General features: G+C 43.0%; 1 protein-coding gene and 1 long non-coding RNA gene across 12 annotated transcripts in view; both read right to left on the bottom strand.

Moving 5' to 3' along the window:
- Positions 1 to 668: 668 nt before the first annotated feature.
- SASH1 (SAM and SH3 domain containing 1) overlaps positions 669 to 26269 on the bottom strand; it is a 336056-nt gene continuing 310455 nt past the window's right edge. For all 11 annotated transcript variants that reach the window (XM_086708085.1, XM_086708087.1, XM_086708086.1 and 8 more), the window contains 4 exons: positions 21274 to 21387; positions 7051 to 8159; positions 5647 to 5778; positions 669 to 4042 (listed from right to left, as the gene is read on the bottom strand). In XM_086708085.1, the coding sequence (XP_086564211.1) occupies positions 3779 to 4042; positions 5647 to 5778; positions 7051 to 8159; positions 21274 to 21387 (1619 nt within the window). In that variant the 3' untranslated portion in view covers positions 669 to 3778. The remainder of the gene's footprint in view (positions 4043 to 5646; positions 5779 to 7050; positions 8160 to 21273; positions 21388 to 26269) is intronic.
- LOC147581281 (uncharacterized) lies at positions 12755 to 20926 on the bottom strand. The gene is made up of 2 exons (XR_015251631.1): positions 17512 to 20926; positions 12755 to 17480 (listed from the first exon to the last, which is right to left on the bottom strand). It is a non-coding gene; the product is annotated as an uncharacterized LOC147581281 (long non-coding RNA).

Below are 26269 nucleotides of genomic sequence, written 5' to 3'. Positions count from 1 at the left end.
TGGAAAAATACATAGGCAGTTGTATTTGTAAATGTGTGGGCATTTCTGAAAAGATATGCACACGCCGGTTATACGACTTACCTGCAAGGACGGAGATAGTGGCTGGGAGGAAAGGAGTGGGCGCTTTTTGTTTTTGTTTTTTTTTTTTAATCTCAAGTACGGGTATCACCTATTCAAAATTTTATTACAAACAATGTCCTCCTAATAAAAAAAAATTTTATATCAATTGTGATACACCAATTTGAAACATGATTTTTGTCAGGTCAGTTTCTGGAATATCCATCCGAACCTAGATTTTTTTTTTTCCTCCCTCAATGAAAGATTTGGGTTCTGTTACCACTTAGCTGTGTGATATTGGATGAGTCAACCACCTACGTGGACTCACTCTTCATTTGAAAATGATGGGCTTAGACTGTAGATGCCTTCAAAATTCTTTCTGGTCTAAGATGCTGTGGTTCTGGGATTTGATTATGCAATATTTGGGAGAGGCAGTACGTTAGCATATCGCAAAGAGAATGAGTGTGTGTGAGTTTTGTGATGTGGCAGAATTAATTGTATACAATTGTTTTTACAATAGAGTTCATTCTTACACCACACATTTGTAAATTACCTTTCATTTCTACTCCGTTCATCTTTGAAATACCCAAGGAACAACAAGAGAGGCATAGTCAACTGACGAAATTTATTTATTTTTCCTAGGTACATAAGATGACATAATTATAGACAAGTTTGATACATAGGAAAACCCTTCTGTCCACCTTTCTCTTTGCTAAATGAATCATCACAATAGTTTTTACAATTTTTAAAACAATACACAGCTTTCCTGGGCTGAAGCAATCGCAAGGACATATCGGTACTGGTATATTACAGCTACTTACAATGTTTAAGAACAGCAATGGAGAAAAATAAGTTATTTAAATATTGATTTCATATACAGAAAGTGCAATGTTGTTAGTTGTTATATAACTTGCTTGTCAGTTTCTTGCATTTCTCTATCAATTTAAAATCAAGGTAACTTGGACTCAGACTACTATATTTTCTGAAAATAATACAGTACACACAATGCAGCATTGACTTGGTGAACTGATTTCTTTTGCTGCAGTTATGAAAGCAAATTTTGCTATGTCAGGAACTGGTTTGCAATAGACTAGTAATTTCCAATTTCCCCCACACCGGGGATCAGGACAGAGAAAAGGGCTGCTAAGAGAAGGCCATGAAAATGTATCTGATTCCTGGTTATCTGGGAATGTAAATAGTGGCTGGGGCTGGCCGCATTTCCTTCTAGACAGCTTTACAGTAAAAATTACACACAACGGATGTGTAGCTACCTGAGCCAAACTGCCTTTCCAGGTTTCTTTTGTGCTTTCCAAAGACGACACTTTAAACCCTTCCACAACATTCTGTACCAAGTGCAATTGATTAAAACCGGATATTGCTGGCACCTAACACCTACCTACCTGTCTTCTGACATGCGGTCCCTAAACCACCTTAGTCAAATGTCACACACAAACATTCAGGCTTTTCTAGGATCAAATTAAAAGTTTAAAGCAAAAGACCAAACAAATACTAACAATAACAAAAAAAAAAAATTTTTTTTTTTAAAAGCACGATAAAGTAAAAATCTCAGACCCCTCAGGTTAGGAAGATCTTCCCACTGAAAATCATTCATGGTCCCTGAATTTGATTTTTCTACGCAAAGGCAATGATTTCCAAAGAAGAATGACAAAAATAGGGTTTGGCATTTTCAAGAACTCCAGAACATTCCCTTTTCTGGTGCCACTTTTACTTAAATGAAAATCTGACACTGAAAATGAACTAACACTGGGAAATTCACAGATGACCCCTCCTCCTCTGTTATCTGTTGTGTGACTTGTGTGTGGTCGTCTTACACTATGAGCAGGATCTCAGAATGTCATGCCGAGGCTCCGTGTCCCTGCACCTGTCTCCACCACAGCACAAGCGCTACAGTTCGACGGTATCGTCACATTCCACGTGGGCTGTGTGCACAACCTGAGATGGCAAAAATGGGCTGTTTTTCAGATCTCGGTAGAAAGTTGGCAGCTTTTAGCTTTTTATTCTGCATTTCCACAACTTTTTCACATGGCGTCTTATAGAAGGTGAATACTATTGAAGAAACGTATTTTTTTTAAATGTATACCAAAGCGCGAAAAAAATATATAACCTGAGAACATCCTTTTCCTCAGAAACACGGATCCAAGTACATAGAGCAAATGCTGAAGATGGCTTTGTAATGAGTGAAGTTACCCCCCCCCCCAGGGGAATCGTTTTAACGAGGAGATGAAACGTTTAAGAGCTTTTGATCAAGGCTTTGTCTTCAAAGTGTTTGTTGTCAATGATCACATTCAATGCTTAGAATAGTTCTCATGACTAAGAATGTAGAGGAAATTCATTTAGTAAGCGACGGAAACCTTAATTTAGTTGCCTAAATTTCTGTGTGCTAGAAAAGTCAGACACCAGACTAAAAGAGAACGGTAAATGCTCTAATCAGTAGGAAAACAACTGAAAATGGCAAATACTTAATACATGGCTAACGTGCTTTGTCTGGCTCCAGAATGAACTATTATCTGAATTAAAAGAATGATCTCAATAAAGGGAGGAAAACAGTACCTTAATTATAAAAGTGGAAAAAAAAAAAAACTTTAAAAATCTCTTATAAACTACTTCCCTTTTAAAAGCATCTTTCTGAAATATTCAACCTTACGGTGGCTTTGCAAAGGTGACCTGTTAGCTGATGAGTGAATTCTGGAATGGTCGTGGTCGGGAGTCAAAGTCAATACTGCAGCACGGTGACCAACATCGTAAACAAAACAAAACTGATTTAAAATGAAGGTAGTTTCTATACACACGCGCTCACACACGGACACACATGCATGCACGCTCACATACACACCTGATCTGTGAGTTTCAGATAGCTTTTTACTGGATTTGTGGTTAGTTTAAAAACTGAAAGCCAACATGAAGTTTGTGCTTGACAAACACCCCTACAAATTAAGCCATGTTAGAGTGAGGCAATTAGAAAAGCCCTTTTTTTTTCTTTTCTTTTTTTCTTTTTTTTTTCTTTTTTTTTTTTTTTGCTGAAAACATCTCTGGTATGTTAGATGGCAGTCTAGGCTGAAGATCTGGAACTATGGTTACAGGGTGGTGAACACCAGATAACTGCTTAAAAGCTTACATTAAGGCAAATAAAAGCTGATTGCTAGAAAGCAATTATTAAAATGTCTCTTGTTTACTTAAAGGAGAATAGGACTTTTTTTTTTTTTCCTAATGCAGCCAGATTTTCTTACTTTTGAATAAACAAGCATAGTCAATGGCGTACAGTAACTCCTGGGTCTGTTACTTTGGCCTGGCCAATACCCGCCTGCCCTCAGGCATCCCGCAGGGTGACAGACAGCAAGGCAAGGGCATTCTCAGAAACGACAGCGGCTGCCCCCTCCCTCTGCCAGCACACCAAGACAGACTGGAGGCACAGCATGGGCGGCGAGCTGGCATCCTGGTTCTTTTGTGTTCTGAAAATAAAAGTTAGTGCTTGTCTTTTCTTTGGGGGAGTCAAAGAGAACCACACCAGTTTCCTCGAGGGGGGCTCTTCTGGAGAAGAGAGGGTCATCAGTCCCGTGCCGAGGTTTCGTGCTCCGGTCGGCCTTACACTGGGCCTTTCTTCTGGATCTGGTCTGCAGGTCCCAAGGAGGAGGGATTGCATTAGCATCCTAAGCACAGTGAAAGGGTGGCTCTTGTCCGGGGAGCTCCATGATGGGCCTGGCTACATGGCCTCGGGGCCTGGTGGCAGTTTGAAGAGTCTGGCTGCAGACACAAGCTTGCTTATGTGTCTCTCCTCTGTGATGCCGGCCTCCTGAAGGCAAGTGTGGGACAGAGAAGGCACTTGGCCCAATGTGCTGAACCCGGCTTCAGTGAGGGCGCTGGTATACATGGGCAGACCGATGGAAACCAGCCAATCTGACACAGACGAGACACATCCGGGAGAGAGGGGCTTTCTACAGATTTCTGTGAGTCCACCACTTGGGATCTGGATAAAGAAAGAAAGCAATTTTATAAAGACTTGACACAGGCTACTGGAGGGCTCTTATATACCTAAAAGGAACACTACTGAAATACTGCACTGCTAGATTATTACAAAGTGATCCTGCTGTGAGGTGTCGAAGACCCAAGAGTAGCATCAAGAATTCTTTCTCAGCTTCTCGAAGGTGAGATCTGTCTTCAAAGAAGCGTTTGAGGTTCTACAAAGTATTTGGAATTAGATCTAACCCTAATTAACCTAACGTCCAAGTCTCCGATTTGTAAGCATTTCTATACCCTGCTATTTTGTCTTCTGGTGATAAGCTCTTCAGTGAAATCTCTAGGTGAATAAAGAGGCAGGCCTGTGTGGTAGTGTGGCAAGTAAGATACTCAGTGTGTAGTTTTGTTTTGTTTTGTGTTTTTAAGAGTGCATGAGCAGGGGAGAGGGCCAGAGGGAGGGAGAGAATCTCAAGCAGGCTCCATGCTCAGTGCAGAGCCTGATGTGGGGCTCAATCCCACAACCCTGGGATCATGATCTGAGCCAAAATTATGGGTCAGATAGGGAACTGACTGAGCTACACAGGCGCCCAGGTAGAGATTTTATAAAACAGATGTTCCATGGTATTTTGAATCTACGTTAACCAGAAAATTAGATATATCATTAGTGTAGTTCTAAAAAACATAAAATGCAATAATACCAAGTGTTGGCTAGGGCAGGGAAATGGACATTTACAGTTGACTTCTGGGAAGACCAAGTGCTACATCTTTTAGGAAGGTAGTTTTCTGACAAATGTACAAATTCTTGAGATTTTGTGCAGGCTTCTACAAGCAAATGCTCTTGAAGGAATATATACTCAAATTGACCTTGAGAGTCTAAAAGACTTATATATTAAGGGTGTTGTTTGCTAAGTTATTTAATAAGTTGGGGAAAATTTAATTGTTGCAACCATTTGGGATTGGCTAAATGAGGGCACATTTACCTACTAGAACGTTTTGACATATTGATAATATAAAAGAATGTTTAGTAACAGATTCATGATCTGAGAACTGAACATCAGGTTTCAGAACTACACATTTACTATTGTATGTGCAGAGAAATAGCTAGACAGACCTTTAAAAACTTTTTCAGGGGTGCTAGGCAGCTCAGTCAGTTAAGTGTCTGATTTCAGCTCAGGTCATGATCTCACGGTTCGTGGGATCAAGCCCCACATCGGACTCTGCACTCGGCTCGGGATCATCTCTCTCCCTTTCTGTCCGCCCCTCCCCTATTTGCAAGGGTGAGTTCTCTCTCTCTCTCTCTCTCTCTCACTTGCTCTCTATCTCAAAATAGAAATAGATACAAATAGATAGTTAGAAATAGATATAAATTTAAAGACCTAAAAAAAAAACTTTCATAGTTCTGGGATTATGGCCAATTTTCATTTTTTTCCTTTCCAAAACTGTATTTTGAAAACTTTACAGGCTGAATATTGCTTTCCCTCCAGGTGTCTCCTTTTGATAGCTGGAGGGAACCCTGGGCTACTCCGTGGCGGCCAGCACGCGCATCCCGAAGCGCCCTAACTCCGTGGACTTCCAAAGTTGAGCGAGGGGAGACCCTGGGTGCCGGCTGCTCACCGCCATGCGGTGCTGCTTCCGAAGCAGCTTCACGCGGATCTGGTCCATGTTGGTGGCAACTTCCCTCTCGGGCTGATCCAAGTCCTCTGCATATCGCTGCACCAGGGCTTCGGGAATCCCACAGCGGCCGTGCTGTGAGGGAGAGCAGAAATGTGTCGTCACGGGTGGCAACGAATTTCTTCTTCAACAGCAGCAAACACAAGACAAGGTAGGCTAAGACACCTACGGCTACTGGGATGTGTCACCAAAAGTGTTCACTTGAAGTGCATAGATTGAGAATCATGATGGGTGTTAGAACATGTTTACATCTTGATCTTTCGGGTACTGATGAGCTCTGAGGAAAAGGTTTTGAAACCTAAGAACATAATCGTCTTGTATCAGTTGGACCAGTGACCTCACCTCACTGTACTGGATCATTTTGCACCACATGCACTATTTCCTAAATGACAGGGGAAACGGGCAGACTTGTGCCCTACGGCAGGTAGTCTCGCGTTTGCGGCCCGTCTATTTTATACCGCCAATCCCTAGGCGTGTACTGTAGACTCAAATTCTCACTCCTTTCCGTTCTAAGGGATTTTTATTCACTAAATATCGAGGAGGAGGAGGAAGATCATACTGTAAGGCATTTGTGGTGAAAAGAAGTTTATAACAAGTCCTCCCAGGGATGTACTATAACAAAATATGCATTTCTAGGAAAAATGTACAGCTATATCTATCATCATTGGTCTCCAAAATTGTTTTGGTATTGGTAGATCTACTTTCTTTCTTCTTTTTTTTTTCCCAAATAAGCAACGTGCTTTCAATGAAAGGAGTTTAAATGCGTTTTCTCAGTGCTTTTGGTACAGCAGGATATTTCATATAATCATTCCTCCTCTGTTAACTATACAGATAACTGTACAATATAATTACATCTGAAAAGGGTTCTACAATTTTCAGTGTGCTCACATTTATTTGCTCCTAATAGTCCCTGTAGAAAAGGTAGTTACACAGGTTATTATGAATCTCATTTTACAGATAGGAAATGAAGTGGGTACGTGTTCACGTCTAAAAAGATACATGTTCAGTAAGACCCAGAGACTGCACTTCAGGTCTGTCTGCTAAAGCAGCCCTTTCTGGAACCAGTTCTAGTATTCCTCGATAGTTGTTCCTGCAACAATCTAGCCGCCAAAAATCGAAACCAAGCAAAAGGAGGGAAGGGAAGACAGAAGAAAGGTCCAAGGCCGTATTTGCGTCGGCTCCCGTTCGGCGCATCGCCTGGCGCCTGGCAGCAGAGGGGCCCCGCTCGGGCCCACGCACCCCCGCGGCGAGCGCCGTGCCACCAGGCCGGCGTCAGGGGCAGCTGTGGTGCTCCTCTTACCTGGCTGCCTGACTTAAAACAGCAGAGGCCCGTGAGGCCTCGGGTACCTTATCAGAGTACGGCTCCTCAGTGAGATCGATGCCTTCAGCTCGCAACTTGTTCTCAGTGAGCGTTTCCAGGTCCACTCCCCGGGCGCAGGAGGTCTTTCTGGTCAGAGCCGGGCCCAGCTTCACGCCATGCTCCTGGAGGCTGGCGCTCTCCGGGAGGTCTGAGAGCCAGGGCGGCGGCCTCGAGCTGGGTGGGCTGCCAGGCTCCTGTGCCGAGGGAGGCCTAGGAGCCTGAGGTGAGTGACAGTCACTGGGGCTGCCTTTTTTAGCGGGCAGGCTTGGTGCGTCGGGACCGGGAGGGCCAGGGTGGAGTCCGTTGGCCAGGCGTTCTCGGCTTTTCTTAGCGGGAACAGGTGGAGGCTGGGAGGGATGTCTGGCCTGCGTTCTTGCCTCGGGGCCCCTCTGCTCGGCATCTAGGCCTTCTTTGGTGCCCGCGGGATGATGCGTTCCTTCAGACTCGAGTCCTTTCCTGTGACCCTCGAGAGGTGTCCTTGTTAAACCGTGTTTAACTCCAGGAGGCTGAGCATCATAGTTTTTGGGCAAACACGGAGGAGGTGATGTGCCACAGGAGGAGGCTGCTATGGAACCATCTAGTTTCTTAGCTGTCTTCTGAGGTTCAGAAAATCTCTTGCTTTGGGTCAGTAGCAGTGCATTGTCAACAGCAGGATCTCGTTTGGGGCTTTGAACCTTTGTGATGGAGGGGGTTGTCTTTTGTGGCACTTGTGGTACAATCTGAGGGGAGGGTTCTGTCACCTCGCCGGGCACATCCTTCTCAGCAGCAGGCTCTCCTTGAAGGTCGTCCAGGGAATGGGATCTGGGCCAAGTTTCCACGGGCTGGGGGCCCTCCAGGGTCTCACAGCTCCGACAGATGGAAACGGGCAGGCTTCTTCGGTTTTTGTTCAGACCAGTCACACATGGCTGGTCACAGCACTTGGAGGTGTGAGGGGCGAGACTGCTGCCCAGCCTGCCTTCCTCCCCGGGCTTCAGCGCATCCCCGGACTTTGTTAAAGGCAGGGTTGGGTAGTTGCCCAGTTGATTCCTGTTGAAGGACTTAAAGCTGGACTCCGCTGACGACTTGACAGAGAGAAGGCCGGTCTTCCGAGTCTTGCCTGTGAGACAAGGGAATATTTTACAATCGTTTTAAAAAAAACAAACCAGTCAAACTCGGGTAAAGTTGTGCTGACATAACTGAAATCCCCATGTCCTGTCTCCCTGTTGAATTATACTAAGGATATGAGATCACCACTTAGGACTTTGGGTGATATAGGGTTATTATGGCCCCATTTTTATTTTTAGAAAGAAGTTTTAGACTTATTAATGGACTCGTGGAGACCGAAACTAAATGTTAGGAGGGGAAAAAATAGGCTGTGTCAGACAGTAAAATCAATCTAGGCCTCATGTTTGTTCCTAGCTGCGGTCAGTGTAAAAGAAGGTTGATTGTACCCCACTTAGAAACCACAGGATGGGATTTCTGTTTCGGGAGGACAGCTTCCTAAGGCCAGGGTTGCAAAGGGCAGCTAGACTGAATTCTATAAATGGTGCCCCCTAAGGTTCGCTGGTGACCAGGGAATTCTCAAAGTGCACTTTCCCCTAAGCACTCCCCTCTGACTGGTTTGTTCGCGTGCGCGAACTATGTATCCAGTATCCTGTGTGTGAACAGTCAACCAAACTTGGCACAAATAAGCAAAGAAGCTTAAAAAAAAAATAAGAAGCTTGTGTGAGTATTTTGCTTGCAATGATCTGTAAAACACTGATACAGTTCTAATTTCAAATGGAAGCAACAGCCCTGATTAAAATTAGTTGCCAGGCTTATAATTTAACTATCAGTCAGACATCATCTAATTTGACAACTGTTAATTGGTATCAACTGCTAGTATTGCTTGATGAGCTTCACTGAGAATTTACTATCTGTGGTCAGGCCCTGTGCTAAATCGTTTTCATCAGTACTTTTAACACCACCCCTCCCGCCCTGCCCCGCCCCAATTAGGTGTCCTTTGCTATATTTTGGTTAATACTGTGTTTGATGTGTGCTTTGACACTGGGCTGAGATGCCTGAGAGGAATACCCAGATGATTCTAGTATTTCAGGCTGACAGAAAAAGATAAAAATTTTAAACCCATGTCACATTTGGAAGGGACAAAGAAATGGCTGGCTGTAATCGTCAAAAGACGACTATGTTCTAACAGAAAGCTTTCTTCCCAATCTATTGTTTCAATAGACGTTTCTAATAAAATATTTTAATTTAGAATTTTGACCTCTCCCGCTTAAGCAGTCTCAGCCTTTCAATAAGAAAGCATCAAGGAGAGGGGCGCCTGGGTGGCTCAGTCGGTTAAGACTTTGGTTCAGGTCGTGATCTTTCAGTCCTTGAATTTGAGCCCCATGTCGGGCTCTGTGCTGACAGCTCAGAGCCTGGAGCCTGTTTTAGATTCTGTGTCTCCCTCTCTCTCTGACCCTCCCCCGTTCATGCTCTGTCTCTCTCTGTCTCAAAAATAAATAAACATTAAAAAAAATTTTTTAAATAAAAAATAAAGCAGCAAGGAGAAATCAGGGGGTGGATGGATTCAGGTGGGTACAAGAAACACATTCTCTGATAAAACCTCCGTGTGCATGCTGTACAAGTGAGGGAAAAGGGACAAGAAAAGGCCAGCACACTGTGACGATTACTACTGGTTTGGCCATTATCAGCAGTGAAAACCAGATTCCTTCCAGGATTTCAGTTTTCTAACTGCAAACTGATAATAGTAAATGGATGATGTCAGGCAGAACTCCAGCACTAAGACTGATGGGTAAGAACAGGAGCCGTCTCAATAAGACTTACAATGGTCCCATCCTTTTAAATCAGACACAAATCAACAGGGGAAGTATTCTGCAGTTGGCAAAACAGAGGCATGGTCAAATGGCACCTTATGCATAATGTGAGGGCTTTGACCCCATCCACCTGTGTGTTAGCAACATGCTAAGCACTAGAAGTCATTATTTCGTTGTTACATGGAGATTGTTAGCTCAGTGTTACTCCTGAATATGCTGAATATCACAGATAAAATTGAAAAGGGAAATACTTCTTCAGAAAGCATATCCTGCTAAACATGAAGTGTAAAAATCAGTTAAAACTGAAAAATTCTTAAAACTATTTTAGTATATGGGGTGCCTGGGTGGCTCAGTCAGTTATCGTCCAACTCTTGATTTCCGCTGAGGTCATGATCCCAGGGTCATGGGATCGAGTGCCATATTGGGCTCTGTGCTGATCATGGAGCCTGCTTGGGATTCTCTCTCTCCCTCTCCCCCTCCCTTGCTCACTTACACACACACTCTCTCTTAAAAAACAAAACAAAACCCGAAACCAAAAAAAAAAAAAAAAGTTTTAGTATAAATTTTAGAAATAAGGCTTTCCTTCCCTCCAGCTGTTAATATAAACTATATGTGTAAATTACACTTCCACACATTCTACTTCTGTTGGAAAGATCCCTGAATTCACCTGGAGTGAAGTTTGCCAGTGTCTACACTGGCAGGTAACATCCGATTCTTTTAAGCATTAAGTCCGCCGATGTTATCTGTGAAATCCTTACCATCCAAAGCAGTTCGGAGAATTAATTTCCTGAAAATGTCTGGATGTGGAAAGGTTATTAACAGGAGAGAAAAACCTTCAGGAACCACAGGAGGACGTAGGTGTTTGTTGGAACTCCGGAGTCACTGTGCTCCAGCACTCCAGCTGAGCAGTGCAGGCACAGTGAACACACAGTGTTCTAGTAGTTTCAGGTATACAATGATTTACTGATTGCATACATTTCTCAGGGCTCATCAAGTGTGTTCTTAATCCCCTTTATCTATTTTACCCCCCACCCACCTCCCCGCTGTCCTCTGGATCTGTCCCTTTGTTCGTTTTGTTTCTTAAATTCCACATATGAGTGAAATCATACGGTATTTGTCTTTTCTCTGATTTATTTCACTGGCATCATACACTCTCGATCCATTCGTGATGTGCAAGTGGCAAGGTTTTTTTCTTTTTTATGGCTGAGTAATATTGCGTTGTGCATACATACCACATCTTCTTTATCCATCTATCAGTGGACATGGGTCGCTTCCTTATCTTGGCTATTGTAAATAATGCTGCAATAAACGGGAGTATGTGTATCTTTTCAAATGAGCGTTTTCACTTTCTTGGGTAAATACCCAGTGGTGAAATTACTGGATCCTATGCTAATTCTATTTTTAATTTTTTGAGAAACCTCCATACTGTTTCCCACAGTGACTGTACCCGTCTCTATTCCCACCAACAGTATGCAGCTTCCTTCTTCTCCCCATCCTTGCCAGCACTTGTTATTTCTTGTCTTTTTGATCGTAGCCATTCTGACAGGTGTAAATTGGGATCTCGTGATTTTGACTTGTATTTTCCTGATTAGTGATGTTGAGCATCTTTTCATGTGTCTGTTGGCCAACCGGATGTCTTTTTAGAAAATGTCTATTTAGGGGCTCTCTGCCCATTATTTTTTTGGTGTTGAGTGAAGTTTGGTGTTTCTATAGTTTGGATTTTAACCCCTAATTGGATATATCATCTGCAAATATCTTCTACCATTCTGCCTTTTGTTGATGGTTTCCCTTATTGTGTAAAAGAATTTTATTTTGGTATAGTCTTAATAGTTTAATTTTGCTTTTGTTTGCCTTGCCTCAGGAGACCTATCTAGAAAAATATTTCTACGGCCACTGGCAGAGAACTTACTGTCTGTGCTTTCTTTGAGGAATTTTATAGTTTCAGGTCTCATGTTATTTTTGTATATGTATAAGAACGTGGTCTAGTTTCATTCTTTTGCACACAGCTGTCCAGTTTTCCCAACACCATTTGTTGAAGAGACAGTCTTTTCCCCATTATATATTCTTGCTTCCTTTGTAGATTAATTGACCATAAAAGTGTGGGTTTACTTCTGGCTTTCTATTCTGTTCCATTAATCAATGGGTCTATTTTGTGCCATAATGTTTTGATTACTACAGCTTTGTAGTGTATCTGAAATCTCTGATAGTGATACCTCCAGCTTTGTTGTTCTTTTCCTATATTGCTTTGCCTATTCAGGGTATTTTGTAGTCCCATACAAATCTTAGGATTATTCCATTTTCTGTGAAAAATGTGGTTGGTATTTTGATAGGGATTGCATTAACTCTCTAGACCACTTGGGTAGTATGGGCATTTTAACAATACTGGTTCTTCGAATCCATGAGCATTTTTGTTTCTGTCCTCTTCAATTTCTTTCGTTAGCGTGTTACAGTTTTTGGCGTCCAGATCTTTCACCTCCTTGGTCAAGTTTATTCCTAAGTATTTTATTATTTTTGGTTGTTATTCTCTTTCTGCAATTTCATTATTAGCATATAGAAATGCAACGGATTTCTGTTTATTGATTTTGTATCCTGCAACTTTACTGCATTCATTTATCAGCTCTAGGATTTGGGTGGTGTCTTTAGGGTTTTCTATATATAGTATCATGTCGTCTGCAAATAATTAAAGTTTGATTCTTCCTTTCCACTTCAGATGCCTTTTATTTCTTGTCTGATTGTTGTGGCTAGGAATAAAAGTGATGAAGAAAAGTGGCGAAGAATGGACATCTTTGTTCCTGATCTTAGAGGAAAAGCTGTCCATTTTTCACCATGGAGTATGTTGTTACCTGTAGGTTATTCGTATATGGTCTTTTGTTGAGGTATGTTCTCTCTAAATCTACTTTGTTGAGAGTTTTTGCCATGAATACTCTGTCAAATGCTTTTTTTTTTTTTTTTTTGCATCTATTGAGATGATCATATGGTTTTTATCCTTTCTTTTGTTAACATATCACAATGATTTGCAAATACTGAACCACCCTTTTATCCCTGGAGTACATCCCACTTGATTGTGGTGAATGATTTTTTTAATGTATTATTAGATTCAGTTTGCTAATATTGTATTAGGGATTTTTGCATCCATGTTCATCAGATATTGGCCTGTAGTTTTCTTTTTCAGTAATGTTATCATCTGGCTTTGGTATCATGGTAATGCCCTTGTAGAATGAATTTGGAAGCTTTCTTCCTCTTATGTTCTTTGGAATAGTTTGAGAAGAATAGGTCTTAACTCTTCTTTAAATGTTTGGTAGAATTCACCTGTGAAGCCATCTGGTCCTGGGCTCTTGTTGTTGCTGCTGCTGTCTTGTTTGTTTTTTACTGATTGTGTCCTTGCTAGTGGCATTGTTGATGTTATAGTGGTGAGCAAAATTGCCTTCCAATTTCATTGCTAGTCAGTGGTCTGTTCAAATTTTTTTTCTTCCTGATATAGTCTTGGAAGGCTAGATTTCTAGGAATTTACCCATTTCTTCTAGGTTGTCCAATTTGTTGGCATATAATTTTTCGTAATATTCTCTTAGCCTTTTTATTTCTGTGGTGTCAGTTGTTATTTCTCCTTCATTTGATTTGAGTCCTTTCTCTTTTTTTGAGGAATCTGGCTAAAGGTTTATCAATTTTGTTGATTTTTTTCAAAGAACCAGCTCCTGATTTCATCTGTTCCATTTTTTTAGTCTCTGTTTCATCTATTTCTGCTCTAATCTTTATTATTTCCTTCCTCTACTGGGTTTGGGCTTTTTTCTTTTCTAGCTCCTTTAGACATAAGGTTAGGTTGTTTGAGATTTTTCGTGCTTCTTGAGGTAGGCTTCTATTGCTGTAAACTCCCCTCTTTGAACAGCTTTTGCTGCATCCCAAAGACTTTGGATCGCTGCGTTTTCATTTTCATTGGTCTCCCTGTATTTGTTGATTTTGTCTGTGATGTCTTGGCTGACCCATTCATTGTTTAATAGCATGTTATTTAACCTCCATGTATTTGTGCTCTTATCAGATTTTTTTCTTGTGGTTGATTTCTAGTTTCATACCTTTGTGGCTGGAAAAGATGCCTGTTGTCATTTCGGTCTTTTTGAATTTGTTGAGACTTGTTCTGTGGCCTAACATGTGATCTGTTCTGGAGAACATTGCATGTGCACTTGAATTTTATATCGTTTTTAGATGGAATGTTCTGAATATATCTATTAGGTTCATCTGATCCAATGTGTCATTCAAAGTCTGTTTCCTTGCTGATTTTCAACTGGATGACCTGTCCATTGATGTGAGTGTTCAGGTTCCCTACTATTATTGTATTACTGCCAATTTCTTCCTTTATATTTGTTAATATTGCTTTATGCATTTAGGTGCTTTCATGTTGGGTGCATAAATATTTACAATTGTTGTATCCTCTTACTGAATTGTTCCCTTTATCATTATGTAGTGTTCTTCATTGTCTTGTTACACTGGTTGTTCTAAAGTGTGTTTGGTCCAATATAAATACTGCTGCTACCCCAGTGTTCTTTTCCCTTCCATTTGTATGGTAAATGTTTTTCCACCCCTTCACTTTCACTCTGTGTGGGTCTTTAGGCCTGAAGTGAGTCTCTTGTAGCCAGCATCTAACAGATTTGGAGCATTTAGTCTGTTAACATTCAAAGTAATAATTGATAAGTATGTACTTATTGACATTTTACTTGTTTTACAGTTGTTTTAGTTCTTCTCTGTGTTTCCTTTCTTGGCTTGCTGTCTTCTTTTGTGGTTTGATAGCTTTCTCTAGTGATATGCCTGGATTCCTTTCTCTTTATTTTTACATATCTATTACAGGTCTTTGATTTGTGGTTACCATTAGTTTGATAAATAACTTCCCATGCATATAGCAGTCCATATTAAGTTGATGGTCCCTTAAGTTTGAAACCATTCTAAAGGCACTGAATTTTTACTCCCCCTGCCTACCACACTCGCATATTTTATGTATGATGTCATACTTTACTGCTTATTTTGTGAATCCCTTGACTGATTTTTTATAGATATAACTGATCTTACTACCTCCTTACTGGTATTTTAGTGATTGAACTTTTATGTTTGTATTTACCTGTGAAATTTTTTCCTTTCATAATTTTCGTACTCTTGATTATGGTGTTTCATTTCCACTCAAAAAATTCTCTTCAATGTTTTTTTGTAAGGCTAGTTTAATGGTGATGAATTCCTTTAACCTTTATCTGGGAAACTATCTCTCCTTCTATTCTGAATAATAGCCTTGCTGGGTAGAGTATTCTTGGTTGCAGGTTTTTTGTTTTGTTTTGTTTTGTTTTTCTTTCAGCACTTTGAGTATATCATGCCACTTCCTTCTAGCCTGCAATGTTTGTGCTGAAATATTAGCTGATACACACCCTTATGGGGATTTGCTTGTATGTAACTGTTCTCTCTTGCTGCTTTAAAAATTCTTTGTCACCACTTTTTGCCAATTACTCTGTCTTGGTGTGGACCTCCTTGGACTGATTTTACTGGGGGCTTTTTCTGCCTCCTGGATGTGGATGTCTGCGTCCTTGTCCAGAGTAGGGAAGTTTTCAGCTATTCTACCTGATTATGTCACTGAGTTCCCTTAACCTGTTCTCATTTTTTCTTTCTGATGTTCAGCCTGGTTGCTTTCCTATCCTCTGTCTTCCAGCTCACTGATCCATTCTTCTGCCTTCTCTAATCTGATTTCCTCTAGTGTATTTTTAATTTCAATTATTGAGTTCGTCTCCGATTAGTTCTTTTTTATATTATCTTTGCTGAAGGTCTCCCTGAGATCCTCCACTCTTCTCAAATTCAGTATGTATCTTTTTAACCATTACTTTGAATTCTCCATCAGGCATATTGCTTATCTGTTTCATTTGGCTCTTTGGCTGTGGTTTTGTCCTGCTCTTTCACTTGGGACATACTCTTCTGTCTCATTTTGTCTAACTCTGCATTTGTTTCTAAATATTAGGAAAGTCATTTATTTACATCTCCTGATTTTGAAAGTAGTGGCCTTACGAAGAAGAGGTCCTGTGGTACTCTGTAGCCCAATGTCCCCTGCTTATCACAACCAGGAGCTTCAGGGGTGTCTCCTGTGTGTGCTGCGTGTGCCCTACTGTTGTACTGGGCTTCATTTATCTTCAGTTGGTCCACTTTGCCTGTTGTGGGCTGGGTCTGGTCCCTGTGCTAAGAGGTCTGGGTGGTCATGGGCTCACAGTTGGGTGGTGTTGGCAGTCAGACTGGATGCCTGCCCTCAGCCTATTTGCAAGGGGTGCCGTCACACTCAAGTGCAGGGTGTTGTCCCGAGAAGCTTTTGTTGGTGGGCGGGGCTGGAGTCAGGCCAGATGCCAGGGCTGCAGGTGCCCTGATCGGCAGAGCACTCACTCCGCACTGCCAGTGACAAAGTTTGGCTGCCAGGGCACGTGGTTATCTTCCCCTCTCTATAGGGTGGGAGTCACTTTGAAGAGGCAGCAGTCCCTGCCAGGGCTGCTTATAGGATACGACCTGGCGAGAGCTGCTTTGGAAGGAGTCGTGCCAGCTGAGGTGGTGTGAACGGGGCGAGGACATGGGGGCAGGGTGCATGGTGTCAGCAAGGGAGGTGGAGAGTGTCCCCCCTGTTTCCTGCAGGTGGTCCAGGGATCTACATGGTGGGGATGGGGGCAATAGCACCAATTCTTGGAGAAGTCTCCTAAAGACCCCTGCCTCTCCAGTACCCATTCTGAGATTAGTAAATAAATCTCCTGCACATATACGCCAGGTGCTTTTCAAACTGCTGCTTCTCTGCCATATCTTGGCAGGGCTGCTTGTTGTGCTGGCTCTTTAAGGGGACTATTTCGTATCATCTTCGGCTTTCCTGGAGCTGAGCCACTGATTTTTAAAGTACCTGGAATTGGGGCGACTGGGTGGCTCAGTCGGTTGAGCGTCGGACTTTGGCTCAGGTCATGATCTTGCAGTCAGTGAGTTCAAGCCCCGTGTCGGGCTCTGTGCCGTCAGCTCAGAGCCTGCTTTCGATTCTGTTGTCTCCCTCTTTCTCTGCCCCTCCCCCACTCACTCTCTGTCTCTTAAAAATAAGTATTAAAAAAAAAAAAAAACTGCCTGGAGTTAAGCCCAGCTGGTTATTAAAAACTCAAAGTTAAGCCCTGTTGTTTTTCGAAGCCAGATGGTGGAGACTCCTCTTCCCGCTGCAGATTCCCCATGTCTAGGGTGCCTGGTGTGCCGTCTGTTCTCCCTTCTCCAGTGCTTGTGTCTCTCCTGTTTGTGGTCAGTCTCACCAGGAGTTCGGTTCCAACCACGTCTTCACCCCTCCTACCTTTTTGATATGTCCTTCTCTCTACAACGGACTGGGAGGTCTGTTTTGCCAAATCTTTGGGTTGTTTTCTGGGGAGGATGCACAGATGTGGCTGTTACCTAGCTGTGTCCATGGGACAAGGTGAGCTCGGGCTCCTCCGACTCTGCCGTCTTCCCAGGAAGTCTGCCAGGTGGGTTTTCAGTCCAGGGGTTTAGGGAGAACCATTATCTTCCCACACTGATAAAACACTTTGGCAGAGTTCATGGGTCAGATTTTGAGGTCTCCAAAATGATCATTAGAAATGGGATTAGGGGGAGGTGACCTGTGCGCCTAGGGGCACACTTGGAGGTGACTGCTCTCGGGGTCAGGCAGGTGCAGCCGAGTACCTGAGAGTTTGAGTACCTCCTTGAAGTCTGCACCCTGCCTGCTTGCTCCCCCCACTCTCGTCCTGGTTTTGGAGCCCATAGTGGCTCTCAGACTGTTTTTTAAACTATAATCTACGGTAAGAAACACACTTCACGTTCATCCAGTGCACACAGACACATGCACACGCAGAGACCTACACGCCGAACCAAGATTACAAGTAACAATCTCAATCTTACCTTTGGAACGCACCCCGGTATTTCCTATTCTGTTTTACAAGACTGCTGTTTACGACCCTCTACACCGATTTTCCACCCCACTAATGAATTGCAACCTGCAGTTTAAAAAGCTTTGCTTCAGTAGGTGCTCAATGTTTTAAACTGTGGGCTACTTGATGGGATTCCAGTGGCAGCTAAAACCCATCAACCCTGGGCATTTTTCACAATGGGGTTCATGTGTTCAACAGAAACTTAGGGCATCCTTTACTACTGTCTCTAATCTTGCTGTAATGGGAGTTTGGGGGGCCACGACAGGAAATCAAGAGCCACCCATTGTAAAATGGAGGGCACCTGACCCCATTCCACTTATGACTCCTGTGAGAGACAAGTAAGCTTTCTGAAATTTCCTACTGATTGCTTCTCTGTTAGGACAGGGAGGAAACAAACAAGACATGTGGCCTTCAGATCACCGTCTCCCTTGGTAATTGCTCTGCACTCAGGCCATGCAGTGGAGGCGTTTATGATGCCGCTGCTTTTGTGACCCTTCTGGATGGTCTACCTGGTAAATTGTTTTCCTTAAGGACCTAATAGCTCCCCATGCTCAAATGCTGGTTTTTACTGCAAAAACAAAAGGGCATAGGAGACACGCAATTTAGGGTTTACAGCTGTAGGTATTTTGGATGCAATTTATTTGCCTCGCACGACAGTCAGGAGGAGGGGACGGTAGAGACGAAGAGGTGACTGCTAACAGAATCACCCTTTCTCAGAAAATCGGACTTTTGAAATCGGGAATTTTCAATACAGGAGTATCCTTTTTAATGCAGCTTCATCCATAAAAGATGGATGCGGAAGTGTGGAGGGGGCTCGGACACAGTGAGACCCGCAGACCTCCATGGACCAGTGCTTATGCATTTATCTCTGCACTCAATGAAAATATTTTCTTCGTGAGAACTAGAACAGAATGGTGCAGCTTGGTTTAAGATTTGAAAAAAAAGAAAAAAAGGGGTGGGGGGAGGTGAATACTGTGTCCTTAAGTGGACAAGCAGGAAAGATAGAAAAAGAAGTCACCTCTATTTTGAAAACATCGTTTTGATTTGAGTTGTGGACTTCTGCCAATTTTACACCTTGGTCACATACTGTTATGCTGCTTTTCAAAGCGAAATTTATGGCCAATCTTGTTGTTCCAAAACCTATCTACCGAACATCATCTATGAGCATATAATTATGACGGATACATTATAAGTAAACCACGGATTCAAACTGAGTTTGTCATTTGTGGTGGATATGGCACTCAGTACTCCAATGAAGTGAAAGAAACAAACATATTCTCTGGTAGCTTCCAGTAAGTAGACCATGGGTGGGCCTGGCCCAAGGACGTGAAGTTGGGAGACAGAACACTGAGCCCTAGTCGTGCTCTCAGAGAGAAGGAAGCACCATATTAGATGTGGGCAGCTGGGTGATATCTAGCTGGCCTGAAGTTTTGAGATTTTTTTTTTAAATGTAAACAAAAATGTAATATTTTAAGATTTAATTCTGCATCCTGTATTCAGAGATCTAGCTTCCACAGAAATGAAGCAAAGACTGTTGGGATAAAGTCAGTCTTTTCACTTTTAGTATGAATTGAGATGTTTTCGTACTGTGATCTTTGATAAACCCCTGCCAGAATCTAGCTTTTCATCAAAGGAGTGACCACACCCGTGACCCACAAGTTGGCCCGCTTCACTGGGCAGATTCCAGATCCTGAGGGCCACCCCTGCTCAGGCTGTCTAGATAAGAAACACTGCGGGGAACGAAAACAACAATGCTGAAGGAACCCAATGCTCACGCCTTGGCTTTGCATCCTGGTCCCGTAAGGGCTCCTCAACATCCTTACCTTGAAATAAGGGACAGATACATGACCGTCCCAAACACTGGGATATTACCGCTCCTCAGAATAAATAAGCCAAAAGAAAAGCATAAAGAAGTTTCCCACCATGTGTGTTGCCTTTCTCCTGGTTTGAAAACGGGGCGTCTATTTTAATCCAATCCACTGTTTTTGAAGGTAGTTACTGTAACAAATGCAAACTAAATCCTTTCTGGCTTAGAGTTCAGTGAAGCCCAGATACCACGGGCTGATGTATAATGACTGTAATGGAGTATGGGCTTAAAAATGCTTATAGGATTGGAAAATTAGGTCTAAAATACTGCCTACCATCGACAGACCCTCATAATAGCCAGAGTGGTACCAGGTGAGAAAAGAACAAGGATTTCAGCTATCATTTAATCTCTCCAAGCTTTAAAGTCTTCATCTATAAACTACGCATTGCAGGGGTGTCTGGGTGGATCAGTTGGTTAAACGTCCGACTTCAGCTCATGATCTCAAGTTCGTGAGTTCAAGCCCCACATTAGGCTCTGCACTGACCGCTCAGAGCCTGCTTCAGATTCTAGGTCTCCATCTCTCTCTGCCCTGCCCCCCCCCTGCTTGTGCTGTCTTTCTCTCAAAACTAAACATTAAAAAGATAATAAAATAGGCAGTCCCAGGTTTGAGTGATGATTAGTAACTGCAAACCTAAGGACCCAGCCCACTACCAAGTTCATAGTCTGTGTTTCATAAATGCTAGGTATTAATATTACTTTAACTCTTAGAACAAAGAGAAACTCATTTACTAGTTCAGGGGTGAGGGGGCTCAGATGCATGAAGTCAAGTCTTTGGCTAAAAAATGCTGTAACCCCCAGAACTCCTCACCCCAAACCGCATGGCTCTTTCCTGATCCACACTGGGGCTGAGGCGCTAAGAGCTTCAGGGCCATGGGAAGTTGAGGATCCTTTCTCTGACACACAAGTGTCTTCAACTCTCCACGTATGTGCTAAGTGGGATGGAAGAAGGAGACCACTATACTCCTTTCTCAAGAACATCAGTTGCCTGGTCTCGAGGGAGAGGTTCAGTCTTTTTAAGAATCTTAAGTGCCAGTATCCCCCAAAGTATGGCTTAGGCTGCAGAGAAAAGGTAGTCCTATGCTGAAGCATAGCTGTCCAGAAATGATCCAAAGGGCTGGCATATTAAGATATTAAGGTGCACTAGGGGCGCCTGGGTGGCTCAGTCGGTGGGGCATCGGACTTCAGCTCAGGTCATGATCTCACAGTGTGTGAGTTCGAGCCCTGCGTAGGGCTCTGTGCTGACAGCTCAGAGCCTGCTTCAGATTCTGCCCCTCCCCTGCTCATGCTCTGTCTCTATCTCAAAAATCTAAAAACATTAAAAAAAATTTTTTTTTTTTAATTTTTTTTTTTTTCAACGTTTATTTATTTTTGGGACAGAGAGAGACAGAGCATGAACGGGGGAGGGGGCAGAGAGAGAGGGAGACACAGAATCGGAAACAGGCTCCAGGCTCTGAGCCATCAGCCCAGCGCCTGACGCGGGGCTCGAACTCACAGACTGTGAGATCGTGACCTGGCTGAAGTCGGACGCTTAACCGACTGCGCCACCCAGGCGCCCCTAAAAAAAATTTTTTTTTAAAGATATTAAGGTGCACTCATAGTTATCCGTGTGGACATTACCATTTTCCAGGTTCTCGCTGCTCTCGTAGCACCCGGAGTCTCGTGGAGAGCATCCGCTCAGGCCCTGGCTGTCGACAAGCAGCTTCTCCTGGGATCCCGACTGGTCGCTGTTACCTATGGAAGGTAAACACACAGCATGGAATCAGAGGGGAGTGAAAATCAAAGTCAGCCAAATCCCGATTTTTATCCTGTTATCAGTGCATGTTTTGAAGCCTCGGACTTTTGGAAGAGCGCTAATTATTTTAAAGTGAATGAAATAAAATGAACGGACGAGAGCAGAACAATTTTCTGTAAAGGTAACATCAAAATAAATTCAGAGGGAGAGCCTCTAGTTGCAGTTCGTCAATTTCTGTTAAGTTACCCAGAGGAGGACTCTGGCCTCAGGCCTGTCAGGAAGGGAGAAATTCAAAGCTTTATGTCTGCTGTGAGGGAAGGACAATCAGTGTCCTTTCTGAGCGAGGGGACCCCGGAGGGGAAACTTAGGGTGCGTATGCCCCTTTCACAAGCAGGTTATTAGAGATTTCTCTGACAAGCGTCTGGCCTAAGACGTGTCTTCCAAATTAAGTGGTAAATGAAATACTGACTTTAGGAGCATTCTTAGGTCTTGGTGACAAGCTCTGGTTCTTGGATTCTCTCAACAGGAGTAAGGCTGGCAGCTGGGGACATTAACCCCTAACCTGATGGGGGGCACAGGTTAAATCCTTTTGTTTGTTTGTTTGGAATGTGTTAGAGGGTTTGCTTTCCTTTCTGCCTTCTCCTTTTGTTTTGAGTCAGCGTTTCTGTTCCCTGTACACAAAGGTAAGACGGGGGAAAGCTTGGAAATCCTCTAACCAGGACGCTGAGTAATGGACACTCTTCAGCTGGGCGAGTGGAAACTGAATGTCCCCATTTTAAAGAAGCCTTCTAGAGAAGTACCTGATATTTCTGTCAAGGGAATGTCTAAAAGCCAATCACAGGGGAAATAAGGAGGGCCCTTATCACCAGCCATGTCACATGCGCATTCTATAAAAGGGGGCACAGAAGGCCTTACGTGGGAGTGAGGTTACACGACGAACACCTTTGTAATATTGTGCAGAGGGGGGTACTTGGTCCCATAAAACAGAAACCAAGAACAACTTTTTCTACCTAAAACAAGTAAGTTCATGATAAATGGTCTTGATTTCTTTTCCTGTCTCTTCACGGCCCCTCCCCTACCACATAAAAACAAAACGGAAATCCGATGGCTTTTCTCAGGTCATTAAGAAATCAATCGCAGGAAGGCAGACGACGACTGCATCCCACAACGTACAGCTGTTCTACTCACCACTTCCTGTTTGCATTTTTCACATGGAAAGCGTGTTATGACACTAATCCTGGCAGAGTAAGCTGGTAAGGTAAAACCCCAGATTAAGAGGTGCTATTTTTGGGGAGTGCCTGGGGGGCTTAGCATCCGACTTTGGCTCAGGTCATGATGTCAGAGTTTGTGGGTTCGAGCCCCAGGTTGGGCTTTGTGCTGAGAGCTCAGAACCTGCTTCAGATTCTGTGTCTCCCTCTCTCTCTCTGACCCTCCCCCTCTCGTGTTCCGTCTCTCTCTCTCTCAAAAACAAACATTAAAAATAAAATACCTAGGAATAAATCTAAGCAAAGAGGTGAAAATTCTATAAACTGAAAACTACAGAAAGCTTATGAAAGAAATTGAAGAAGACACAAAAAAATGGAAAAATTTCCCATGCTCCTGGATAGGAAAAACAAATATTGTCAAAATGTCAGTACTACGCAAAGCAATCTACATATTCAATGCAATCTCTATCAAAATAACACCAGCATTCTTCACAGAGCTAGAACAAACCATTCTAAAGTTTGTATGGAACCAGAAAAGACCCCAAATAGCCAAAGCAATCCTGAAAAAGAAAACCAAAGATGGAGGCATCACAATTCCAGACTTCAAGCTGTATTACAAAGCTGTGATCATCAAGACGGTATGGTACTGGCACAAAAACAGACACTCAGATCAATGGAACAGAATAGAGAACCCAAAAATGGGCCCACAGACGTATGGCCAACTAATCTTTGACAGTCTCTTCTACAAGTGGTGCTGGGTAAACTGGACAGCGACATGCAAAAAATAAACTCAAAATGGATGAAAGACCTAAATGTAAGACAGGAAGCCATCAAAATCCTCGAGGAGAAAGCCGGCAAAAACCTGTTTGACCTTGGCCACAGCAACTTCTTAACACGTCTCCAGAGGCAAGGGAAACAAAAGCAAAAATGAACTACTGGGACCTCATGAAAATAAAAAGCTTCTGCACCATGAAGGAAACAGTCGGCAAAACTAAAAGGCAGCCGACAGAATGGGAGAAGATATTTGCAAACGACATATCAGATAAAGGGTTAATATACAAAATCTATAAAGAACTTTTCAAACTCAACACCCAAAAACCAAACAATCCAGTGAAGAAATGAGCAAAAGACATGAATAGACACTTCTTCAAAAAAGACATCCAGATGGCTAACAGATGCATGAAAAGATGCTCCACATCACTCATCATCAGGGAAATACAAATCAAAACCACAATGAGATACCACCTGACACCTGTCAGAATGGCGAACATTAACAACTCAGGCAACAAGAGATGTTGGTGAGTAATGCGGAGAAAGGGGAACTCTTTTGCACTGCTGGTGGGAAGGCAAACTGGGGCAGCCACTCTGGAAAACAGGATGGAGGTTCCTCAAAAAACTAAGAATAGAACTACCCTACGACCCAGCAATTGCACTACTAGGCATTTATCCACGGGATACAGGTGTGCTGTTTCGAGGGGACACATGCCCCCCAATGTTTATAGCAGCACTATCGACAATAGCCAAAGTATGGAAAGAGCCCAAATGTCCATCGATGGATGAATGGATAAAGAGGATGTGGTGTATATACATATGTGGTGTATATACGTATGTATATACATATACATGTATATATAAAAACGGAGTATTAGTCGGCAATCAAGAATGAAATCTTGCTATCTGCAACTACGTGGATGGAACTAGAGGGTATTATGCTAAGTGAAATTAGAGAAAGACAAATGTCATATGACTTCACTCACATGAGGACTTTAAGACAGAACAGATGAACACAAGGAAAGGGAAGCAAAAATAATATAAAAACGGAGGGGGACAAAACAGAAGAGACTCTTAAATATGGAGAACAGAGGGTTACTGGAGGATTATGGGAGGGAGGGATGGGCTAAATGGGTAAAGGGCATTAAGGAATCTACTCCTGAAATCATTGGTGCACTATATGCTAACTTGGATGTAAAGTAAAAACATAAAATTAAATAAAAAAAAAAAAATCAAAATTTTTTTAAGTGCTATTTTTTAAACTAATGAAAAATTAACTGGAAGCACAACAGCCGAACGTTTACCTTCCCCCACACAAAAAGAACATTCTGGAGTGATGTCCTCATTATGTGGAAGAGTCTGTGGATTTGAAGCAGCCTTTGTCCTAGTCTAGCATGTTATTTAGGAAAATGATATGTATAAAATGAAGGCTTTGAGCTATTAAGTTACAACCCAGGAAGAGGAATCTGTAGTCTGTCCTTGGCAAGGCAGTTCAGTGTATCACTCCAGCCAAAACAGACTCTGAAGTGCTGACCAAGGGGCATAAAAGAGAACACCTGTCCCTGCCCCTGCATGAAAATGCAGACTGCGTCTGCATCTTCAGGGATGCCGGCCTTCACCGGACACCGTCAGGTACCTGAATGCACGGGGAGTGAAGGGATCCCTCACATTGCCTCACAAAACCAGTTCAGCTGATACGGTCATGGGGCATATGTCAAGGGGCTGTGGTCCATTTTTTTTTTATTAAAGGTCCAGTCAGCAGCTACTTAGCAGGAACCCAACTATTAAGCTTAGCAAAATTCCCTAAAACTAAAGGCCAGTATTTACCAAGTAACTTGCCCTTCTTCCAAGAGGTGGGTACATACCTCCTAGATGTACTGCAGATTCAAGGCCATATCCCCTCCCTACACTTACGAGCATGAATGCGACAGGAGAGGACAAGAAAGGGGAGCTAGGACCATGAACAGTCTCACAGTCAAATAAGCATAGGGGACTGGGTTGGGCCTGTTTGGGACTGTTTGGGCCTGACCTGAACTTGGGCCTGAAGCCTTCCCCCTACTCCCACCTCAACACACACACACACAGGGAGGAACAATGCACGAAGACACTGAGATACCCAAACATCAAAAGGTGCTGGTGCACAAGCACCCACGCCATTTTCTGGAAAGCAGTTGCCCTGGGGAGGAAGAGGGAAGGGAGTGGCATTCTTGGACAACACGCCTTTCAGTGAGCTTGTATTTCTTTAAAAAAGAATTGAAGCAACTCTGCCAAAATGTTAACTTTAGTTGGATTTTGGGTATGTGGATTTTTTTTCTCTGTACTATGCATGTTAGAAATTGCTAATTACAATTTTTAAAATTTTTATTAACGTTTATTTTTGAGACAGAGACAGAGTGTGAGTGGGGAAGGGGCAGAGAGAGAGGGAGACACAGCATCTGAAGCAGGCTCCAGGCTCTGAGCTGTCAGCACAGAGCCCGACGCGGGGCTCAAACCCACAAACCGTGAGCTCATGACCTGAGCTGAAGTTGGACGCCCAACCGAGTGAGCCACCCAGGCGCCCGCCAATTATAATTTTTATTAAAATTATTAACCAAGAGCTTTCCTTTGGCAAGCCTACGACAGTGGTTTTGGTATCAGTGTAGGGAAATGCTATCAGACCATTAGAGTCTTTTCTAAATGGAACCCTGTACAGAGGCCTGCATTCCCCACACACAGACATGCACTGAGGAGGGCTGGTCAGTCTGCCTGCCAAGCCGTTCTGGTGATGTGCTTCCTGCTTTTGTGGGTGGCTGAGCTAGAAAAGGTGCAAGATCTGAACAGATCTCTGGATCTGTCTCGGGCACAGAAATGCAGTTTGACAGAATCTATGGTGTCCCTCTTGGTCACCAGTTACTTAGAATACTAC

Source organism: Puma concolor, chromosome B2, assembly GCF_028749965.1.
Source record: "Puma concolor isolate L17-30 chromosome B2, mPumCon1.1.hap2, whole genome shotgun sequence".
In the NCBI taxonomy this organism is placed as follows: domain Eukaryota; kingdom Metazoa; phylum Chordata; class Mammalia; order Carnivora; family Felidae; genus Puma; species Puma concolor.
Note: the sequence above shows the minus strand (reverse complement) of the source record. Positions and strands in the feature narration are given on the sequence as shown.